Source organism: Clinocottus analis, unplaced genomic scaffold (genome assembly GCF_023055335.1).
Source record: "Clinocottus analis isolate CAN_PGR_092001 unplaced genomic scaffold, fCliAna1.0.p SCAF_8, whole genome shotgun sequence".
Lineage (NCBI taxonomy): Eukaryota > Metazoa > Chordata > Actinopteri > Perciformes > Cottidae > Clinocottus > Clinocottus analis.
In genome coordinates this window covers 11,868,306-11,893,250 of record NW_027176240.1, presented here as the reverse complement: position 1 = coordinate 11,893,250, position 24,945 = coordinate 11,868,306, and the positions used below count along the sequence as shown (strand labels likewise).

General features: G+C 39.2%; 1 protein-coding gene across 1 annotated transcript; it reads right to left on the bottom strand.

The window, feature by feature from the left end:
• Window positions 1-3,615: 3,615 nt before the first annotated feature.
• Window positions 3,616-24,232, bottom strand: lrrc1 (leucine rich repeat containing 1). Its single transcript, XM_068568080.1, has 14 exons — window positions 23,622-24,232; window positions 17,269-17,386; window positions 16,568-16,646; window positions 15,117-15,206; window positions 12,506-12,562; window positions 12,279-12,342; window positions 11,122-11,196; window positions 10,518-10,662; window positions 10,042-10,160; window positions 9,276-9,359; window positions 7,785-7,900; window positions 7,304-7,476; window positions 6,141-6,283; window positions 3,616-5,062 (listed from the first exon to the last, which is right to left on the bottom strand). The coding sequence occupies exons 1-14, from the start codon at window positions 23,778-23,780 to the stop codon at window positions 4,904-4,906; spliced, it is 1,581 nt and encodes a 526-aa protein (XP_068424181.1). The 5' UTR covers window positions 23,781-24,232; the 3' UTR covers window positions 3,616-4,903.
• Window positions 24,233-24,945: the final 713 nt, after the last annotated feature.

Genomic DNA, 24,945 nt, shown 5'->3' with positions numbered 1-24,945 from the left:
GTGAGGATGATCCGTGGGATCTGTCAGATGATTGCCAGAGAAGGGAACGGGATTGGGAAGGAAAATAAGTAAGTTTTCATCTGGGACTCTCTGGGATTGCTAAAATAAATAGATTTTTGGTGTAAGATGATATTGTCGGTGGTATATGCGACTCAGGGATGAAATCTGCTTACTGTCATTGTGTGTATCGCCCCTTGAAGTGAATAATTTTTCATCAAGGCCTGTGCCTTCATCCCAGACAAGCTTCTGTTCAACTCGCACTCCAAATCAGACTGAAACACCAAAAGACAATAGAGAAAATGAGTGTAAAAGAAAGACTTATTTTGAAGGCGTGATCCACATATGGCTTTAGGCACATTGTAAAACAAAAGTAACATTTGAAAAGTTTTATTCTGTTCGTGCTTTGATTTGAGTAAACCACCCACAATGCCATTGCCGTTGCAGACAACGGCCTCAATCTTTTTGGACAAACAGTGCTCTGCGTTCTCCATCTTGGGCTGTTTGTCTCCTTGGCATCCGCCCTGCTGGCTGCACGGCTGTCGCCCGGTCATGTCGCGGGGATCCCGAGGCTCATTTGGGTCACACGCCTCTCTGGGTAGCAGCTTTTCTCTGAGTACTTTCATCTTGATGCAGCTCCCAGCATTCCTGAGGGCGGTGACTGCCTCGTGGTGGGTCGCTGCCTGCATATTGAGGCCATTGACCTTGAACCGGGGTCACAATAAATGATCAGGGGTCAGTGAGAGTAGGAGCAGGAGTCAGAGGTGCAGGGTTGAGTCGCAAAATAGAACATAGCACTACAGACTCTAAAGGAGGATTTCTAAATCAACTAACCTAACAATGTGTGAATCTAAATATTATTTTTTACATGTTTTCAATTTGGCTGCCTCTTATTGGCTTTATCACTGAGGGGAGTCCCAGCAGAGCGTCCTCTGCTGGTCCTAGGATGCCCTCTATTGGTCACAAGAGGAACACCAGTAAGTTTTATTAATGGCATTCTGACAGCCAATGTTAAGTGCTTTGTGATTTCCATTCAGTCAACATAATTGCACATGCTGGGTTGTATATTTATCAGTTGGTGAACAGGAGCGTATGATGCAAACATGAGAAAAAGGATTCCCAGCCTACCTCCAGCAATCTATCTCCAACATGGACCCCAGCCTTTTCTGATGCCCCCCCTCTATTTACTCTGGAAATAAAAATGCCCTGAAAGGAAGTAGACACATTAGCCTGAGGGACTTGTGGAATAAGATTGTGTTCAAAACTCCCTGTTGGTAAATTAAAATGGGTACTTGGAGGAATTTAGTTGCTCAAGGCTGCTGCTTCTCATTATCTTCAACAAAACACGCATACATGTTCTCCCCCAGCACCTACCTCATCGTGGTCTTTAAAAGGCAGAGAGCCAATCCCACCAGCAATGCTGATTCCCAAACTACCTCTCTGGCCAGACACTTTGATCTGTAACTAAGAGGAAAGTGTTTCATTAGACACACACACACACACACACACACACACACATACATACATATATATACACACAATCAATTTGCAGCAGCATCTCGTGCAACCTCACAGAGAGGATTAGACATATAAGAAAGAGACAGTGTTCGGTTACTCTTAATGGCACATTGGAGACGATTGATTTCTGAGGAAGGGCTCTCTCTGTCAGCAAAGACTTCAGATGCTCGGTTGTGGAGGAGGCCTTTACGTTGGTGGCAGGGTCTCCATGGAGACCGGTCCCCGCATTAAGAGCTCTGCTGTGACGCTGTAACTTCCTCCCCTCTTTGCTTTCACCTCTCTGATGGCGAAACCGTCGCGGTGAGGCACCGCTCTCTGACAGCCGGCCGCCATCGTCCTGGTGATTAGAGATAATTCAAGGCTGTTGTACTAGTCAGTCTGCGAGATACAGCCGTGGAGCCTGAAATTCATATGTACATGAACATGAGACTAATAAAAAGATGAACAAGCATCATTTTAAAGATTTTTTTGACATGTTATTGTGATTGTTCTAGATTAAGTGGCAATCTGCAGCAGAACTACAGTCGATGAACGTCTGCAGTGGAAGATAAAAATATGCATCTCCATATCAAAAAGAAATCTAAATAAACAACATGAACCGTTTAATATACCTAAACTTGAAAACAGACCTCCTCAGGTTGCTCAATCCCCTCTGCTTCCTGCTCTGCACTGGCGGAGCGACCACACACACCTTCGCTGGCCGGGAACAGTTGAGGTCTTGCCTGCTGACGCTCTTTGTTTGAAAACCAGCTGAAGCCTGGAATGGCCACATTTTGGCTGCTGGTCCTGAGGGACGGGTTAATATGAGGCTTTCTACACTCCTGGAGATAGTCAGAAGACACCAGCCGACGCTGAAAGTTTAATTTCAATGTAAAATCTTGAAAGAAATAAGCAGTGACAGCAATTGATCAGTGTTGGATCAAACCATGTCCCTCGTCTTGAATTAATTATTAAATAAAGCTTACGCATTTATCCAAAGCGAGTTACATGTGTTCTGTTTTAGCTCTATACACTGTAGACACAGCAACAAGGAGCAATTAGGGGTTAAGTGTCTTGCTCAAGGATGCAACAACATAGACTAGCAGATAAGGGGTTTGAACCACCAATCCTCTGATTGAAAGACAGGCACGCTAACCACTGAGCCACATGACCGAGTTTCAGGGCAGGACTTTAAAGTAAGAGCAGCACAAGGCCGATCCTTGTCAGCATGTCATGCTTTCAGGTGGAACAGCTCATAATCAATGTAGTTGGGCCACGTTGAACACGCCTGTTCATAATGCATGCTTATGTTGTGCACCAGGGGGCACCACAACAGTGATTACTGCAGTGTATTTGTGTAATTGAACTATGCTCACTAGTGAAAATCCCTTTTCAAGATGGACAGATCTCTTTTTGTGTGTCTCTTTCTCTGCCTTTTTGCCCAAACGTGTCTTCAGATGCCTCTAGAGAAGAAGGCAAAGATAGAGAGTGAAGGCTGGTGCCACGCTTGAAATGCATCGCAGTCTCATTGAAGAAGAATCCCCCTTGAGAATAGCGAAAGTCTAGCTTCACTACATGTCTTAATGCAAACAGTTCAGCCCATCTGAACACAAGCAACACCAGTAAACAAGACTTCCAAGTGAATTACCAGTTTTAAATGTTTTTGACTCAACGGATAATTCACTGGGAAAATGTTACTATTCATCTACAAGTGATTAATTGAAAGAGTACAATGAGATTTTAAAAAAAGGTGCACTTGTCATGAAGATTCAAAAATACACATACACATTAATTCTCTGATATACTTGCCATGCATGGCAGCGTCAATACAACATGCAGCATGTGCAGGGTGAACAAGCCAAACATGCTGGCAGAGCATGACAGAAACATCATGCACTGCTGGGCAGACAAAACAAGCAATGGAGGGGTCAGGAAATGGATTCTGGTTCGTCAGTTTAAGTGTTATTATATTAATTTTAGATATGGATAATATGAAAGACCACACTAACTGTATCTGGTTTCAAATTGCACATTTTAAAGTCCAGTACTCTCTGAGATTGAGTTCCTCTTTATAAACTCAAATTAAAAGCAATAAGAAACATGTAGTTTTGTGTTGCACCCATTTTATTGATCAGTGGTTAAAAAGTCATACAAATCTCAAGGCGCAGTGCCTGTTGGAGATCCGTTTTGTGCAGTTGATCAGAAAATAATTAAAAACATGAAAACCAACACTTGGACCGACCAATTTTCTCAGTTCAACTTTTTCCAATCAATTTAAAAACATAATAATACAAATTATCATGTACCATTTAAAAGAATTTAATAACCGCTGAAAAGTGCATCGAGGTGGAACTAACGACTGCATTTTTAAAGGATGCCGTCCTTGTGGTACGAACCTCATTTTTACCAAACCTCTGATGATTATTCTGTACAGTACTCTTTGTTAAGGAAATAAAACTGTTTTTTGTGTGTTTTTTTTTAAATATACAACTGTTTTTTGGCCTCTATTTGAAAAACATTACAAAAGAGTAAAGCACAGCACATAAATAAGACAGCATTGTTACTTCTGCATAATTACGTTGCAGATGAGTAATTAAAGGTTGATGTGCAGTACTTAAATCCATACTTAATTAATCAAATCAATGTATTATCCAAATATAGGACTAGATGTTTTACAAATGAACAAAAAAGGATTCAAGGCCATCTATTAACCCAATAACAATTATATGGATTGAATAAGACATCAGTGACTTTGTTTTGTTCATTTCTTTGATTTTTTTTTTAAGACAAAAGTACCAAGTTCAAAAGAGAAGAAAAAAAAAAAAGAGTAAAAAAATCTTCAACTGATTAAGAAATTTGCTATACATTTTTATTTACATCTGAGCTGCCAAAAAATATAAAAGTATCAATATTCACAAGAGACTTTACAATAATTCTTAATCAGTAGGTCCAAAAACTCCTGCTGTTATTTTTACCCATTATGTAAAAAGTATTCAACCAGTGTTTTGGAAAATACAACTAAAACAAATATATAATACATTAATGAAGGTTTGACCATATTATAAAAGACTTATAATAGTGCAACTACCTAATGTATGTTTTAAAAAAAAGAAGAGGCATTTAAAAAAGTAATGAATCTTTAAATTATCTTCTAAAAAAAGGAGCATCTGTGCAGATTATTACTGTGGACATTATTTAAAAACAGGAAGGCACAGCGGCTGTGGTGGACTGAGTCAAACACGTTTCACACAGGACTGGAGATGGAGTAAGGTTACAGGTGTCCCGGGGTCTAATCAAAGGAGGGGCAGGCCACACCGGGGTTTGTGGGTAAAAGTAAAGAAGGGACTGCGGGGTTGTGCGGGACGACACGGCGAGACACAGGAGGTAAAACATATTTCTGAGGTAAAGGTCACACAGATGTGGTCACTCTGTCTGCAGCGTTATTGACCTCGTTTTTGTTGGAGTCCAGGCCTTTGGCAGCGTTCAGGTCGTTGCGGAGGTTCTCGGCCGCTTTCTTCATCGTCTTCAGCTCACCGGGGTGAGGCGTGGCCCGTCGAAGTAGTGTTCCCTGTGTGAATGAAAGAGATTCAGATTAGTGCCACATTGTTGATATCTGCAGTTGTTGGTGAGCTTAAAAAGGGAAGCACTAAAGCAGCGGTCCCCATATCCCGGTCCGCGGCCCCGTACCATTCAATGGGTCCCTCAGTACCGGCTTGCACAGAAAGATTAAATGAAGAAAATGTTGATTTGTCAAAAATATGTTTTATTTTGAAAAATGACCAGATACACGCGTCTGTGCGTCTCAGTCTTTTGACACGTCAGGAGACTCGGTCCTGTCAAGAGGTCACATGATACGTTGCCCCAAAAATGAAACTTAAAAGTGCGTTTCAACTCTGGATTAAATGGATTAAAATGAAGGCAGAATATCCTGAGATCGCCAATAAGTTTTGGAAACCCTGCATGCACTTCCAACATCCTATCTTTGTGAAGCAGGTTTTAAGTTACTGAGTAGAATGGACTAACGGTTGAAGTTACAGAGTAGACTGGACATAAGCATGTCGTCTCTCATCACCCCAAGATGGAACCGGCTCGCTGCAGAGAAACAAGCTCAGGGCTCCCACTGATTTGGTGTAACAGTGAGTTGTATTTTGATGCCTGTTACATTGTGCCAGACGTATCATTTTATTAAGTTATATTTATCGCCCACACCGTGAAAGGCCGGTCCGTCAAAATAATGGCTTATACGAAACTGGTCTGTGGTGCAAAAAAGATTGAGGACCTCTGTGCTAGAGGGGTTAAAGACTTCCTTATTGCTGAGCATCGTCACAAAATGACTGAAAGTCCAGCATTTTCCTAGAAATGTAGCAAAATGTAACAAAGCAGTGTTAAATCTATTAAGCTTGCTTGCAGAAAGTTGACACAAGTTTGGTCTTGATTTTTTAACCTTAAATTATGGCGAAAAACTAATGCTAAATGCTAGTGGCAAAGCCATGGAGCGAAATATTTTCAAAAACTGTAATATGCATTTCCATAACACTTTATGCATACATGTATGGTCCCTGCAGGATGAGGCTTGCTGACTTCTTTAATCCCCTAAAAATTTAGAGTGAAATACCATTATTTGCCCTCGGGCTTGCTGATCTCACCTTGTCGTCATCCTCCTCTTCCTCATCATCATCCAGAAAGTGAATGGCGCTGATCCTGTTCATGGCTTTGTTATCCCACGTGTCATCTATCGTGTCATTCACCAGACTCTCCAGGGCTCCACAGCGGGCAAGATTATCAGAGCCTGGTTTTTCAAAGAGACAACACAAGCTGCGTTACTGGAATTCCTGCTCTAATTAAAAGGCTCAGATAGAATTGCAGAGTGCGATCCGAAGCAAATATGTTAGCACATTAAAATCAATATGGTTGTTATGATTGCTTCTCTGCAAACTTCCAAGTCAAGAAAGGAAATCTATCACATAACCCAGCGCTCATAAGAGAGAGCCTGAAACTGCCAGATCACAGTTTCAAATCCCAGCTTAGTCATAGGCTTACAGCAACACAATCTTCCCTGCCCCCAACTTCAGCTTCACTCATTTGACCTCCACCAGTCTTATATCTGCATCTCTACCAGGAGAGAGATAGCAAGTCACAAAAATGAATGACTGTGTACAAAATTATTGAAGAGAGAAAAAAAACTTTTTTTTGAATGTAAAATACAGGGACAGACAAGTGAATCCTGACCGATTTAGGCACATGTCTGTGGATGACAGCAAAGGAAAGAAATGAGAATAAACCGTTGTATTAGGCAGAGATGAAGCTCGCCCTCAGCTGCATCTCTATACCCAGTGGGCAAGTTTTTAATGGCAATGGGACAGCCGCTGCTAAGCCTCTTTCGCTGTCCATTCCAGCGCATTTCTGAAAAACATAACCAATTAGGGCCTCAAGGGACAGGAGAGGCGTTGATCTGTTATAGCCCGTCGTCTCTTATAGGACCTCGTAATCGACAGATACTGCAGGGAAGGATCAGAGGCCGCAGAACACACTGTGCTTCCCCGAGCAGATCATGTGATAATGTCATCAAAACACAGGGCACTAAATACTCTAAGACGATGCAAGAACTGATGAATATTCCTGAAATATCACGGTATTGGCACCAAGTCATTTCACTCCAGAGGAAGCCCGACACTTGAGGAGGGTGGGGACACGGATCTACCAGCAAATACTATTATGCTACAAAACATTGTTCATGAACACATATATGTACTGTCACTTCAGCCAACCAGTCCGCTATTTTAGGCTTTGGCTCGATGAGAAACAGTACCTTTATTGTCTGGTTCACATGGTTGTTGTGGCAGCAGCACACAGGTGAGCACTTTCTCCCCTGAGTCGGGATCCTGGTCAGTCTGAAAGGTGAGGAGGGGCTGCGACTGGTTTTCCGACAACCATAAGGCCTTCAGTCGTAGTGTGGTCAGTGACATCGGTAAGTGTAAGAGCCTGAAAATAGACCGGATGTAAATCACTCACTTAAAAAACACAAAAGATGTCTGCAGGTTTCCAGCTGTTTTAACAAGGAGGGAAAACCAAACATGTGTATGAAGTCACCAGTAGTGGGAGATTTTATATATATATATATATATATATATATATATATATATATATATATATATATATATATATATATATATATACACACACACACGAAAAAATCATATTTCAGTTTACTTATTTTTGTCATCACTATTTAATCCCAAAGTCTACAAATCACTTGATAAAATAAGAAATGGATGTGTTGTTGAGCGTACCTATTTCCAGAGACGTCTAGCACGTGCAGTTCTGTGGATTGAGACAGCTCCGATGGGATCCTCGTCAGCCTGTTCTCTCGTACACAGAAGACATTCAGACCGCTGCAGCCCCCGATCTAAACAACAGCAGAGATCATTTGATTAGGCTGCATGTCGGACAGTGTGCATCGGTCCTCTTAGGCATTAAAACAAATATAGGAAGACACATACATAGGTTTTAATTGTACTTGTAAAAAATGCATACGCACGTGTTTATAAATCTGTCATTTAAACAAAGTCAGGAAAATAGAAACCAGATTTAATTTGCGTTCAGCATGTGTGCCCTTTGTACCAGAAATGGTATTCTCAGTGGCAGACCAGTAAAAAGCTAATAGATTGGGACAGAGGGACCTAAAATTAGGAACGATTAGGCCAGTCAAGGCAGAGACTTGATGAGCCAGCAAGATAGCATGATACAAGTAATGTTTCAGAGATGCATAATGTTTAAATGGGCACATTAAACTCATCATCTACACAAGTTAATTTTAAAAGGTGCTTATAGCATAGTCATCAGTAAACAAAGCATCAGAAAGAAACTATTCAAAAACACCATATTAAGTCTGCTTACACAGACAAAATTCAGCTGCAGTGTTTGCGTCAGAAAGACACAGGGGCATTGTACGAGGCCTGAAGAATCCTTTCAGATGAAGAAGTAAACTAGGCGGACTTTCACTTAAACAGACAAGAGGTTTAGAAAAGAATGTCACAGACAAACACAATGGAGGCGCTCGGACAGAGCTGAACAAACCGGAGGACTGAGCAGTAAACGGTAAATAAGAGAGAGACAAGCGAGAGCATTGTTGATCCAAACGTGAATGACCTTTTGACTTTAAGAGCCAAGGAAAATCTAAACGGTTGCATTGCATCACTGTACTCAAAACAGATTATATATTATTGAAAAAAATCAATAGATTTAGGTTTTACATTACAATTTTGTGATTTGTTTTATAGCCACAAGATGAATTGCTTTTCTGTTTTGATTTCACAGTTTTATTTGAGTTTATTCATATTAGCTCAGTCCTCTTTATAGCAAGTCCTCTCTCTGCCATCAGTCAATACTGGGCGTTTACAATCAATCTTTCCTATTACATTTGTATTTTGGTAACACTTTCTATTACGTCCATGCATAATAAAGAATATAATGAGTTATAATCTGGTTGTATTATATATCATAATTATTAAATGTGTCATGATAAGTTATGGTTACAGAGCATAATGAATATTGAGTGTTTATAACTATGATTATAAGCAGATCATAAACATTGTAAGTATGTTATAATGCATTATGGACATTGGCTTCATAGAAAGTGTTCCCTGTATTTCTTCACCTTAACTTTTTCTGTTGAAATGTGTGCCTGAGGATCCCCATTAAAAACAAGATGGTGTCTCTCGGGTTTTTCCTTAATATTGAATTTGAAATAAATGATGACGGTTGGTATTTGGAAAGCTTACCTCCTTCGGTAATGCCGTTAGCTGGTTTCTGTCACAGTTGAAGTTGGAAAGTCGCTTTAATTTCCCAACACTCCTCGGCAAACTCTGAAATAAATCAATCAAATATTGAGTGTTTGAATACATGAGAAGCGTAATTACCACACATGCACAATACGAGTATTTCCTTATCACATTTGTCTGTTTAGAACAACTTATTAAACGGTTTGTCAATTTACCCAAAGGACAATGAAGAAAACCAAATCATGCGTGTGTCACCCCAGTGCAGAGCTCTCGTGCACGGAGACAAAAGGACATGTGTTGCTCACACAGTTGGTTCATTTATGAAACCCAAACAGAAAAATGCTGGGAAGAGCGGCCATGTGTGCGTCTCCTGAATGTGTCTTTCAATCTCTCTTTCACTCTGTGAGAACCACTCCATATATTCCTGTCACATCCCAGATGTTTTACATGTCCGTGTTTAATCATGAGGCAGTCCTAATGTTTTCAATCAGCTCAAAATCATAGCACAACATGAAAGGCTATAAATAGATCTCTTGAATGACACTCAATGCTGTGGCTTGGTAAAAAGCACAAAGACAATAACTGAGCAATTTAATGTAATTTGTAATGAGGATGAATTTGTTACGTGATGTCCTGCTGCTTTCATACTGGTTGTGTGAATGCAACTTCTACAAAGAAAATTAACTGCGTTTACATACATGTACTAATCCCATAGTGTTTTCTTTCAAGTTTAAAAGACTAGGGTGTAATAAAGTCGCTAACACACCTGTATCTGGTTCTCAGTGAGCACAAGTTCAGTAAGGCTTTCACAGTTACCAATGCTCTCCGGAAGATACGTTAGCCTATTCTGATCAGCTTTCAATATTGAAAGCTTCCGTAGTTTTCCTGCAGAGAAAGAAAAATATACATTAATCAAAATCAACCTTGCTCAGACACTGATTAGCAGAAAATGTATGCTTGCATATCTACTTTTAGTAAGTTATTTTAACACCAAAGTTTATTGGCTAGCGACATACATACATGCAGCATTGTATAATTTAACTATATGAACCTCGCAACATGCCATTGTAAATGACACAAAAGAAAAAAAAAGTTTTACTTTCCCATGCATAATCATTAGGGAGAACAGGCAGAATGGGAAGAAATTACCTTTGTTGATAAGATAGTCAAACTATACAAGAAACAAGCAGTCAAGTTAGCATAATCATGCTAATAAAGAGCTTGGCAGATTCACATGCTCACCAATGCTTTCTGGGAGAGCATCAATTAGGTTCTGAGACACCAACAGGTCAACGAGTGAAACCAGGCCACCCAACTCCTCCGGGAGTCGCTCCATTTTGTTTTCTGATACGTCCAGACACAACAGGCTCCTCATACTGCCCAACTCCTAAAGTGCAGAGAAAAGACTTGTAGTTAGCAAAGTTACAACAACATGGCAGTAAATACAGTCGAGGAAAGCAGAGCAGAATCAATGTTGTCTCTGTATTTACAACTATGAACTATGGACATACACGACCAATCTGATGACATACAAAGTCAGATGTTACGATTCAATCAAATTCAAATGAATTCCTGCACTGAAGTTATATTCTTTTATTCAGATCAAACAATTGTACATTTTAGGTTTTTACCAACAAGATAAGATGCATCTCATCTTGGGGGACAAACACAAACGAGCTTGTTCAAAATGTTCTAATAGTGTTTGAACTCTTATTTATGGCATTTCAGTCAAAGCCCAACATGTACTATTGAAAACAGCAATACAATTGTATGAAACAGTGGTACTCTTAACAATACAAAGACAATAACACATTCTTAAATGCAAGTAAAAAGTGTATTATCTTACTGAGGGGATTTCGGCCAACTGGTTTCCATCTAGCCACAAGTCCTTCAGGCTGATAAGACCGCCTATTGACTCTGGCTATGTGGGAAGAAGAAATGTTGGGATTGAAAGAGTGAGAGCCAGGAAAATTGAAGAGAAAACGCATAAAAGCAGAAAATAGCAGCCAAATACAATATAAGTAAGTTGGTTCTGATAATGTACTTATTTACCATTTGATTCAAATTAAAAAAGACTATAGAAAGCATAAAAACTAATTGAAATGAATGAAAATAAGGTTCCACAACGCTCCCATGAACATTTATCTATACCACCCCTTCCAACAGTTTAGGCTACACTGTTTTCTTCAAGAGGGCATTTCATCATGAATACTATTAATTTGTCAAAGCAAATTCAAAGATTGAAATTTAAATGGTATATGAAATGCTTAGAGCATTGCCTCTCAAATGGGGGTACGTGAAGATTCTCCACGAGGTACATGAGATTTAAGAAATATTTATTTAAAATGAGCATCCATTAAAAATAATCCTTTCAAATTTGTCATTTAAATACATTTCAATAGTGTGAGTTCATGAACTGAATTGTGTATACTGTATTCCATATTAAATCAGACACTGATGGCACAGCGCTGTCTGGCATCTTTTTTACAACCAAAAATGCTTCGCACTGGTGCTCGGCTGCGAAAAATATTTCACATGGGTTATATCACTGAAAGAAAGTTGAGAACCACTGACTTCGAAGATATGTACGCATTAGACATGTCTCTGCAACAGAGTGCCGAAAAAAAGATGTGATTTTAGAAGTGTACCAAATATAAAGGATCAAAACTGAAAAGAGAAAGAATTCAACATCCGACAATGTAAATAATTAAGTTCACTGTACACATGATACATTATGAATTAAATAAAACACATAAAGAGCCGTGTCTTGGCAGCGTGACTTTGCTTCATCTGTCAGTAAATAATTTACCACATGAGATTACAACTAAAAACCAAAGCTCAAGGCAGATGGCCATTGGATGATAAGGAGTGAAAGCTGTTCTCGAGGGATGCTAATCTACTTGGACGTGACAAGAAGAAGGAAATGGGAAGAGTTTATTTCTGCCATGCGGCATCCTTCTGCGTAAACAACTTCCCCAGCATCCAGACACAAAAACAACTTACCAAACTGTATAGCTCATTATTTCCGAGGTCGAGCTCTTCAAGTCTATGAAGCATAGAAAGCGACCTATGGATGACAACGCAGGTTCAAGCGCAAATGCAATCAAAAGTAAAAATGCAGAGGCCTGCTGCATGTTCTATAACGTAATAACCTCTGTTAACAAAATACTCAGCCTCACTTAAAACACAATAAAAACCCACATAGACCGTGCAGTTGGTTGAATACTTACTCTGGTAGGAACGTCAGCAGGTTTTCTCTGAGTTCTAGCGATATCAAATTGGAAAGGCTGTAATGACGACAGGAAAAAAGTGGGATGGTTATACATCTCTGTAATTCATGTGAACTGCAGTTCCTATACAACTTATTTTCATATCTCCACTACAGAGCTACTTTTTGTACATGATGCTCTGCATGTTGAGGGACAATGATTCTAAAATGTCTCCTCTCAATTAGATATCTGAGAACAGGAAGTATTTTAGAGGTGTGTCAGTCTTATCAGGGTCGTAGAATTGCGGGATCATAAACAACCCTGACTTTAAATGGAGGGCAAAATATCTAAATGGCTATCATAGAGCAAACTCCAGGGTTATCTTCTTGCAGAGCTGCTTATGTACGCCTCAGTACTGCAAATGTACTCAATTAATGGAGGTTTTTATGACAACAAAGTCCATCTCGTTGATCAGAACTTAGACTAAATAATGATTTGAGTGTTATTAGGGATGAACTGAGGAGCCAAAATAAAGCCTTTCCACTCAGTTTGTGGGTAAATGCATGTTGCACTGTGCCAAAGGGATTAGTATCATTCTAGTAGGTAGGTTTAAAGTGGTTATTTTAGACTAGCCCTCAAACGAGACAACATGAAATACAACGGCTACTTTTTCCTTAATCTAGTGTTGTGTATTGCCGCTGAGCCACAGATTAAAAACAGAGAAGAAATTAAGAACACAGACACCAAATTGCATCAAGTTTGTGTAGGGAAAAAAAGAAAGACGCGTTTCTGTGAAAGCTTTTTTGGGGGGGACAGAAAACATTCTCATCTCAAAACTGATGTCCCTTGAATGATAATCTTAACCCACAGCATGTTGCTCAGAACCGTCTTCCTTGACAGAGAGCCGGCCGTAAGTCACTGCGTTATGCAATATGGATATGGGACATATGCGGGCACATGCCGTTCCATGAGGGAAAGGGTGTGAGCAGATCTCTTTAACTCAAGCTGACTTTGTTGGGAGGAAAATTATGAATTTCATTGAATGACTGTTTGCAAAATCAGTCATATACACAGATTTATATCACTGCTGCCTCAGTTTGTAGCCATCGCCATGGAAAAAGCATTAACAGTATGAGAGGAGCGAACTAGCTTGTCGAGAAATTTTTGATTTTAGAAGGAAGCAAAACATTTTTGGAAAAACATTGAAATACATTCTGTCCATGAAAAACACTGTGTTAATCGGAAGCACATGATTTGCATAATAAATATAGTTCACATAGTTGCAATGCAACATTCAGTTCAAAGCAAACTCACATTTTGACTTTTGAGTTTTATGTTTTTTAGACTTAACATTTAGTAGAAAATGTTACAAGAAACGAAATATCTACAACATGAAAAACACAGCTACAATCGTTATAGCCGAGTTTTAGTCCCTGCATCTATAATCCATTGCCGTATGGATCTTCATCAGAAAATCCATCTGGTGTTTTGTGTCTTGCATGAAATCTAATGTGGGTCTATTAATACTGTATGTGTAGAACATCAGATAAACATTAAGCCCAGTAAACCATGTATAAGTAGCATAGTATTCCTTCAAAGCCTACAGTCCTGAGTTCTGATCACTAAAAGGAGCAAAGAGAATCCTTTCTTTCAGTTTCATCCTTCAGCAATGCATCTTCCCTGAGAGGTTACACAGCAATCCTTAATTTATTAACTTGGCAGCCAAGACCAAACTGTTTAATTTATCTGTCACTGTTTTGGCAGTTATCTTATGGTTAAAATATGGCACCCTGAGCACTGCCAACTATTATTTTTTAGATATCCTAGTGGACAACTTCAGCACAAGTTTCACTGTATCAACATGATAAAAAAAGAGTCTTTATTGACATCTATTTTTGTCATTCTGTCTTGAAAAAAACAACATTTGCAGAGTGTTATACAATTACAAACAATAAGCATAGTAGTATGTTTTTATCAGATAAATGTCTGGTTAGAATGTTAATAATATCCTGAAAGGTACACGTCAAGAGTAATCCAATTTAAATCCCTCCTGAAAGGGTTAAAAATTAAAATCAGTTTCCCTTGAACTCCGTACACTAAAAACATCCCTTGTGGCAAATAGTTCTGTTATTAAATTAAATTATAAACTGAACTCAAGAAGAATAGAGACCTCAAATGAATAAGAATGCTGGCCAGACAGCAGATTACATGACTCTCACAACAAGGCTTTTGTCTTTGATGAGCATGGACAATGAGAGGACCCTGACTGATGCAAGTGTGAAAAGTAAAGTGGTGTGTATCATTTCACCAATGCAGTGAGGTTTTAAAATACATTCTTATCATCAGGGGAAAGGGAGACAAAAAGAAAATGCAGAAATTAATTCATCTGTATTTTTTAACTTGCAGGTCAAATGAATAATAATCCCAGAAAGACAATTCAGGGAAAAGCAAAGTGCAAGACGAAAAAAATGCAAAGAGAGCCAGGTCGGATGTTACGTGACAAAAGGTCCCCTGATGTCGTCATGACATTGAACGCACTTTAGGCTGCTATAAATCTGTGTGGACATGTTTATTCGGCAAAGGCTGGATACACTCAATATGTCAAAGTAAGTACGATGAGACATTTACTTACTTTCCAATGTTATCTGGAAGAACTTGTAATGAAATATCATTGATGGAAAGGCATGTGAGATTCCTTAGCTCTGGAAAGCTTTCAGGCAACCTGGAAAAATAAAAAGAGAGGCCACAGGGTGAGAAGCAGGTGGGATAGGACGGAGTGATCAGAAAATGATGTCACCAAAATACTTCAAATACTTTTTTTGACTTTAACTTGTGGGTGAAAGTTGGACAAGCATTTGAGGCGGACTAGAGAAGAGGAGTCCATTAAGATGTCCATGTTGGTTTGTTTATATTGACAGACTGTTCTTAATGTAAAGGAGGAGTTCATCACAATTTGGCCTCAAACTCTGAATAAATTGATTTAGTTTATCTGTGCTAGTTGTCATTCATCAAGTGTTTTATCTTGTTCATGAACATTCCTGGTAAAATATATAATATCACAAAAGGGGGTCTGAATATTCTTGTTTTACTGCAGGTTGTTACACTGTGATTATGCGGGACGATTTGTTGAATGCTGCTGGATATTTTTCATTAATGGTTTAATTTTACCAAATACGTAGATGCCCAAACTTTATTTTCTAAATGGACTCCTTATCTGCTTGTCCAAGAAAGACAACTTGCAAATGTTCTTTTGTCAAAATCCATTATCCTTATTAATATTGCAGGCTTGGCAGATGGGACTAGCTTGCTGTGGTCTCACTTAGATCAATAAAAGCAAAAAAAAACAATAGTTGGTGGCTCCTTGTACACAAACAAGTACATTTATATTATTCATATCATCGGATGCTGTTGTAAATTATGAGGAGCAGAGAAACACAAAATGCTTTTTTTATTTGAATGTCGTATGTGAATATAATTGTAATTTAGATCCAGATTGGGTCTTTGGTATTTCCTTCAATTTACGATTGGCAACAATGTGACATCCATGCCCACTATCGCTCAGTGGAACTAGACATTCACTATCAAACAGTTTAAATAGGACTGATTAGTGGAAAATGAGGCTAATACTGTGGAAAAAGAGTGTGTGTGTGTGCACTTTAAAAGTATTGAACACCAATGACTCTGTAATACTATTCATTGCTGCCTCCTAAACTATATACTGCAAAACAATGTGCTTTTGCCCCTGCTGAGGTGCAAATTAGATTTAGTCTCCCACACACAATAAAAAGCATATTATGCAAAATTTGCAATCTGTCAAGGAGAGTGTGTGAATGTTCATAACAGCAGGGGATCACCACGCACACACACACCTATTATTATAATTACTGTTTATAGATGTACTCCCAACTTAGTTTTTTATTAAAACATAATTTTATCTGGATAAATCAGAATAATAATTTAGGGGAAAGCGCAAACTAAAAATCTTAAAATCAATACAAAATATGAAACGTATGGTTTAGCAATGTTATGAGTAATTCGTTTTCCTTCTTGAAAATTAAAAACAACATAATCTGGGAGGACTACCTTGTTAATGGATTTCCACTGAAATCTGCCACTTGGAGGGCTTTGCAGTATGAAATACTCTCTGGAATTTCCATAATATCTGGACAAGAAAAAAGACACTGGTTAATAAAACATAAGCATAAGATAAAATCAGCAGTAGTACTAGTGGATATTACAAGATAATATATAAACAGTTGGTTTGAATGCAAGTGATAAACAACAAATAATGCAATAACAACAATAGTGAAGGTATTATTGCAAAAAATTGTATTGTAAAGGAAATCCAATGTATAATAAAACTGATGAGTCAACATGTAACATTAACCAGGTCTCACTCTACACACTTAACTAGGACTCAATAGAAACAACAGTGTGTGCGTGTTAAATGTCAGTTTGTACTTTCTTTTAACCTCTGAATGTATTAGTTTGCTCTACAGCCTGCAAACTGAACAGCTGCTCTGTCGTCTCTAACAGAATATCCTGGGCTACACAAACACCTTGGAGATTCAGGCCTAATGAAAACCTTTAAAGCTCTATCTTTATGTTTGTTGGATCAGCCTCATCAATGAGGAGTAAATCTGTCAATGCTTAGCGACGTCTTGCTCATTTTGTCGAAATATTTTTCCGCAGTTGTGAAGGAAACACACAGCACACAGAAATGCAACAAAGTGGTGTGCTCTAAGACGTTCAAGTTGACGTTTTTTGCTGTTTCAAACACTTACCATTTCTAGAGACATCCAGTTCTACCAGCTGCATGAAGTTGGCTATTTCTGGAGGAAGTCTCTGGATCTCGTTGTCGCTCAGGCCAAGTTTTCTTAGTTTCACCAGTTGAAAAAATGGCTGAAAGTTGGAACAAAACACAAATTCAGTAAAGAGCTTTTAACATTACATGTTGAGAATACCATCTTAGAAAATTGTGAAAAGCTAGTATTCTTGACTTTAAATCCAACAAGTTCATACACAACATTTAAATTCCACACAAAAACACTAATATATATAGATATAGATATATAGACATATCTATATATCTATAGATATACACATATATATACATATATATATAAAGAGGAGCAACAAAGCTAAGCTTAATAGTTAATTTGCTATTCAAAGAGAAACATGCAGTATGTTGTGTTATTACACCTGCTATATTGCTATATTATGATAACTATATGTTTTCTCAAAGATATCACAGTTCTAAATAAATAAATAATAATAATAATGGCTGAATGGCATTAATTGCTTCAGCTCTAGGGTTCTGGTATTGTGCATGCTGGCTGACTGTCACACCATCATGGCTTACTGAGACACTTGAACATAACTGTTAATGTTATTAGTCAAGTCGGTGCTTTTCTGGTCCAAATGTCTGTGTGTTGTGATTCATCAACTTAACTTAAAATGTAGGCCAATAGGCTGTGACACTGACACAATGACCGGAGGATTTCAAATGGTACATAAAGCAGGAAAAAGACCCAGGTTCAAGGCAATCTTCTAGTCAAAACAGTTTAGCATGAGAACATGAGTATCTTGAGGAGGAGTCTGCCACCTTAACATGCAGTCTTATAATTCCACCCTTATATCAAATATTTGCTCCGGTCGCATGATCTTTAATAATAATAAACTTATCCAATGGCCTAATGATCAAACGCCTCCCGTTTCGTGAATTTGCATTGCCATCTTAGAGGAACTACAATTAACAAGGAAAGTGTCCTTATTGTGAGATATTGAATTTTTTCAATTCAGCAGGCTTTTCCATAAATGTCTGACAACAGATTTTTTAACTTTTTGTCTCCCTGTTGAAAGTCTCTGTCGACCACTTTCTTCTCAACTGTGCTTTTCTGCTACTATCAGACTGAATGTCGGGCCTCAGGTGGTCACGTACAAATCGTAAATAGTTTGAAGAGGTCACGGTCCTGGTTTGTAACTTAGTAGTACAAAGATCCATCTGTGTTGTCAACTTTTTGGAAAGACAGATCAGGTTGACCCACTTATTTAAAAGCAATTATACAATAAGCACATACTTGACGCCCCTAGAACAAGAGCGGGCAGAAACCTGCTTGTGTGTTGGTGAAGCAGGTAGCTAACAATACTGATGAACAGAAAAAGCACTTGTGAATTTTCCCTCTGGCCTTTGTATTTTTCCTGCTATTGCTAGATAATAGCCACAAGGGCACAAGCCTGTTGCACTTGTTGTACAAGGAAAGCAGCAATACAACACAATGGATGTGTATTCCAAGCACACGCAATGATTAAGTTGTAGGTTTCCTTGCTGTACTTGTTTATTCTGTAAAGATGTGTCACCATTTCAGCATTGCAACCAACATGGAGGTAGAGGTCTGTAGGTTGCTGGATGTCTACTTGTCTATGAAACTAACATAAAATGTAATTGAAAATTTGATTGAAGCCATTATAAAGCCATAACCGTAAGGCTGATGCAGAACAACCCACACAGCTCAATATTGTACAATTAGCCTCACATCTTTCAAGACTTCTGATTAATTCTTAATGATTTGTGCCACTTTCAATAACATTTTACTCTACCTCCTTCAAACTACAAAACCCATTGTGCTCACTGTCTGAATGTTTAATGTGGGCAAGAGGAGAGAAAAAAGCCCCTGCACATCTGATCATGGCTAATGTCAGCTAGGTGTAAATGCAATCAGTCAAATGTGTTTTGATTACATGACATGATAAGACAACTAATTTTTCGTAGACCATATCCACATACAGATCACATTTTAATAATGTGTGCACAATAAATAAGGCCCAAGAGTCCAAAAGTCAAACTCCACCCAGTTACAAAATGCACGTCATGCCAAGGCCTTAAGACCGTTCAAACACTCTCTAATCCATCATATTCAAAGGGTAAACAAGCATGTACTCCGACAAGTAATGACTTGTAAGAGACATTGTAAAAGACTTGAAAGATTTTGCAGGCTAACCACCCTAATTTCACTTTCACACTTCACTTACAAAATACCATTGTATATCAGGAAAATCACCCAAATTCTGTTTTAGCATTAATTTAGTTGACGTGTTTCACCGATCTCTGACTTCCTACTTCAACTACTCCACACCCTTATGACACAGAAACTATAGCAGAAACATTCACAGGTAGGCCTATCTGAATCCTTCCTGTCTTTGTTCAGCTTTTGTCCCAATATAATCTCCTTAACAACTACCAAGACAATCAGAGGAGTAACGAAGAGGAATACATAATGCATTCTGTATTGTTTGTCTAGTAGCAAATGTGCTTTGTGTGTTGTGAATTACAGCGACAACCAACCTGTTCTTCCTGTTGGTGTCATTTAGCACCACACCCCAAACTATCACCCATGTGTGAAACACAAAAACCAAAACAGGCAGAGTCTAGCACACATTAACCCTTACCTTAACTTCAGAGTCAATGTTTGAATCTTCAGCCTCACCGTCAGCACCGTTTGTTAGAGAACAAGCTCAAGCCTGAAGCTGGTTTGTGTCAGAGCATGGATTATTGTGCAAGATATCAACAATATCCCTTCACATATCCATACTACAAAAAGATGTGTTTGTGGTTTAGTACCAAAATTATTATATTATCTTACCAAGAAGTGAGAAAATCTGCATTCTTTTTTTTTGCAACCCTACTGCCAATAGACTGACGTAAAGGACATAAGTGTCGAATGCTTCTAGGGTTGCATGTAGGTAACACGGTCATATACAGTATTAAATGTCACACAGCAAAAGCAAGAGTTAAAACTGTCTGAACCACATGTCAGAAACTCAACAACAGCACTACAACCTGATGAGCTTGTGGATCACAGATTTTGTTGTTGTTTTTTTCTTTTCAAAAAAGGCCAAATAATTTTCTGTCGTTTGACAAATCAATCAACTAACTAATTGTTTTGCATAGAGCCTCAATACAACTTGAGATTTTTCTTGTTATATACTAAGAGATTTATATGAGGTCATTTTATGCTCGTCAGGTTTGAAAATTAGTTAGACTTCAAACAAAGCATTATTGTCATTAACAATGAAAAGAATTTCGACAAGCGAAAACTTCCCATCACAATTTGCCACAGCCTGAGATGTATTTATATTGCTTGTTTTAATCAAGCAGCAGTCCAAACCCAAGATATATTTAACGTATTATCATATACGACAGTGAGAAGCGTCACATCTTTACATGAAGTTGCTGTAGCCAGAGAACATTTGGCACTTTAGAAATTAAGGAAACGATTGACTGACTTTAAAATAGTTGTCGATTAATTTTCTATCAATTGTTGCAGTTCTTAACAGAGATCTACCCACACATCTGTCTTAGTTTAACTGGACCCAGGAGCATAGTAACTGTGTTCAATTCAGCTTCTTCTTCTTTTTCAGTTAGTTGAGTAAACTAACGACTACAGTTTACAAACTATAAGGATGGCATATATCTTGAGGGACAGTTGCTTAAGGGAAACCTTGAATAAACAGACACAAGTTACTGTTTGCTATTGGCTGAACAACCTCAGCACACATAATACATAAAACAATCAAAGAAACTGAAATAGAAAGATGATGAAACATAACTGCGCTTTATGTCTCCATGACTTGGTCAACAGACTTTTCTTTTTGTAAAACTAGTGAAACTAGCTCACGTTCAACTTGCCTCATCTTGTTTCTGTAAAAACACACCTTTGCAGCTTCCTCTCCCCGATAAGACAGCCTTGTGCGTGTCTTTATCTGCCTGCTGGTTGAAATGATCGACTCGAAATATTTGACTGTCTTAGTTACATCATTGTCACGACAATAATAAGCGGTCAGTGTTTATTCATTCGGCCACCTCGGAGGCAATGCGATGAGGCCACACAGCGAGCACTGAACTGCACTGGTACGAAAGGTTTATCCAGTCGGACGTTTCTTGGGTCCACTCAGCAAACATTGATGACATTAGTTACATGCCAAAGAGCACAATAAACAGTTTCTCTTGTCGCCACCCCTCTGCCCTCTAAACATACTTCGAATATCTCTGAACTGAGGATAGTGATGCCTTCACTGTCACGCAGTTGAGTGTGTTGTCACGATGAGAGTGCACCTGCTAATCACACCCTCACGGGCACAGACGATAAGAGGGTTTACTTAAACAGTACCTAGTTTGTCAGGTGCGCTGGCTGTTATGTGCATCGCTTTATGATTTTATTAGTCTGTACTTTTACAATTCGGGTCAATGATTCATTATGACTTCATTAGTAAACACTAGCACATACAAATGCATGAGCGAGGCAACAACAACACACATAATGCCGTCTTTGTTTTCGGTCAGAATACCTGTTCCTGTGCTTTTCTCTGCTGGACAAAGTGGGCAGTGTGACACGGCCATGGGAGGTTGCTCACATTATCTCTGTTCCATCACATTTCTATGAACATGCCGAGCTCAAAAATATTCTTACAGATCTCTTTTCCTTCCTCCATGGGTCCTATAATTCATTTGTGTTTATAGTTTAGAATATAGCGAAATCACAGTATTTAACACATAATCACATTTTCTATATAGATTAAAATATATATCTATATTACTACTACAACCAATGGGAAAGTTAGAGCGCTAACTCGCTGTTTTATGAATGGTTATGGTGGACAGGCGTTATGTTCGAATTACAGACAGTTGTGAATCAGTTGAGAAAGACAAAGACACAAAATAGTCTTTTAATCCAAGCTTTACATCGACCCCCCATGACACCAGTTATATGAGGTCTCGTGCCTTATTCCATAAGCTGTTCTTGTCTCAAACAGCTGTAGTCCCAATATATTACCAAATGCATGTGCTACTTTTGAAGGTTACATTGAGAACATGGTTCCCTCAGCTGTAAAATAGACTCCCCAGAGCAGAACTGAGCGTGCACTCAACAATAAAACCGGTTTGGCTGCAAAAGTTAAACGAAATTTTGACAAAGCCACAAAAGTAATCCTTTCAAATCAGCAGCTCCAAGCTATATGTCATAAAGATACCACAGGTTGGACTCTGGGATCTTAAGTCTCAAGCCCTGACAAAGAGAAATATTACATGTACCATCCATACCCTTGGGAACCTACAAATCCTCTAACTAGCATCCCACCTAATCCTGAGCACTAGGGTCGTATGTAAGAAGGTCAGCTACTCAAATGTGAGGATTTTGCCATTTCAGTCTGAATTAATTCCTATTTTTTCAGTTTTGGACTGTTGGTCTGGACTGGAATCATTCGGCTACATCTTGATGTCGTGACCTTCATCGGAGGATGCTGCTTGCTTTTTTTTGTTGTAAAAATAAATTTCATGATCAATAAGCAACCGTCACCCTTTACATTACAGTTGAGGTAAACAATTGTCTTACATGAGCTAGTCAATGGATCTACCAACATGGTAAACATATCCACGTGATGTTACTTTACATTGCTATGTATTTTTGATTTTTGTTTTATTTGGATTAGTTTTGCCTAGCTGAATAAAAAAGGTGAGCACATGACCCATTCAAATATTAAAGAAAATGAAATTCATGTCTAAAAATGAAATCATATCTTTGTCACTCACTTCTTCATGAAATAAATAATGCTCTCAAGTTCCTTTACTCATACCCCTTAAATATATAATCACTGAGTCACAAAGATAACAATATAAGGGTGTATCAATATTGGTAAACTTCCTAAATGTTCCCTGCATGCAGCCATGACTGAAGCATCAGAGGTTGTTGACAAAGAGACGCGTATTTTTGACCTCAGGGCTCACCTGCCCAAACAGCTCTGACCCATCAGACACAATGTCAGGGACTGACACCTGGGTCTCAAATAAAAGTGCTGCATGGTCAAAACCTGTGTTAGTTAACCTGTGGAGGGAGGTGGCGTTCAGGGGGGATTTCCAGCCACACAGGGCGCATGCCTTGCTGATCTTGCGTAATTACTGTCCCCGGGTCCCACCAGCCTCTCACGGGATGCCCGAGCAGCTCAGTGAGCAGCAGCTCTGTGTCGGAACCACTTACACCAGAGGGACGCTTTTGATGTCACAAAACATAAAGCTGCGTTACCCTGCCTTTAAACTCGTTTTAGGGAAGAGGAAGCGGGGTTTTTTTTTTTCGCCGCTTACCTTGGGCAAGTCTCGGAGTTGGTTGGCATCCAGCAGCAGCTCCTCCAAACTTCGTCCGTAGCGGTAGATCTCGTCGGGCACATACAGCAGGGAGCAGTGGCGTTTATCGATCAACTCCACATGACGGTTGCACCGCCACAGGGGGATGCAGTGAAACATCACTGGCGGAGGTGGTGGGGGATCAACCTCGTACCCGTGCGATAAACAAACAACGGGGCAGGACGAGGGGATGCAACAGATTGCTGCAGTCCCGGACTAAATATACACCGTCAAACACGAAACCCTCCGACAAGTCCCGAAAGTCCAACTGCAAGTGAAGTGGCCGCTGGTGAGGTCGCGACGAACATGGGAGTTACTCTCCGTCGATGTCTCACTTTGGTTAGTTTGTAGCACCTGTGTTTTTCGCCGCTTGGTTCCTCGACGCGCGTCGTCCTCCGCCTCGTTCAAACCGCCTCTCGTTGACGTTTTAAAACGCAGGCTACATCTCCGTGTGGAAAGAGGGTAGGCGGTCTCGTTTTTTTCCGTCTCGTCCCGGAGTTAATTTCCTCTCTCCCGTCCAGTTTCTGACCCGGAACATTCACTCCCTCATTCCGATCCTACGTCATCATCCGGGCTGCTCCTCCCTCCGGTCCCTCCTCTGGATAGTAGTCCCGTCCCGCACAGGGCCGCCATGATGGGGCACAGAGCACCGACACGGCCCGGGGGGGGGGGACGGGTTGGGACGCACCCACAGCAACCAGTATAACCACTGCAGACCGCAGGTGGGTATTTCATAATATGTAGAGTCAGGCTGGAGTACAATTTGCTTTAAAACTGTATTTAAAAGAGTTATCCCTTGATGGCACGTTTTCCCATAGTGACCATTTAATCAACAATGCCCAGTGTTTGAATGTAACAAAGTTTATTAAATTAAAAAGAAACCACAGTAGTGTAATTTTGTGCTTCCTTATTTCAACCCACTTAATGTCACGAGTAATGGTTTTTTTTGACTGCTTTAATAATTACATTGTTTGCATAAAGGATGTGATCATGTTTAAAATATTATGCTTGTTAGATATGTAACCACTTAACAGTATAAAGTTGTTCATATTACTGTATTGACCTCAACTACCTGCAACATCAAAATGCATCAGTATAATCAAACATTACATAACACTGACTTAGGCCATTCAGCCACTGTACATCATGGGTATGTTTTAGGCTACATTTAGCTCAGAATACTTCAGTACTTTCTTTTGAACCGTCTTTTAAAAGTGAGTGGGATTTAAACTATCGTGGTTTGCCAGATAAACCTGCTTGGGGAACCAAAGTCCAACATTAGCTG

Bases quoted from the DNA above. Each gene is read 5' to 3' on its own strand.
- lrrc1 (XM_068568080.1), bottom strand. From the start codon at position 23,780: ATGTTTCACTGCATCCCCCTGTGGCGGTGCAACCGTCATGTGGAGTTG. The intron at 10,663-11,121 runs GTAAGATAATAC...TCTGCACTTTAG, and splicing joins AGTTGGCCGAAATCCCCTCA to GAGTTGGGCAGTATGAGGAG. The intron at 7,477-7,784 runs GTACGCTCAACA...GTCTATTTTCAG, and splicing joins CTAGACGTCTCTGGAAATAG to GCTCTTACACTTACCGATGT.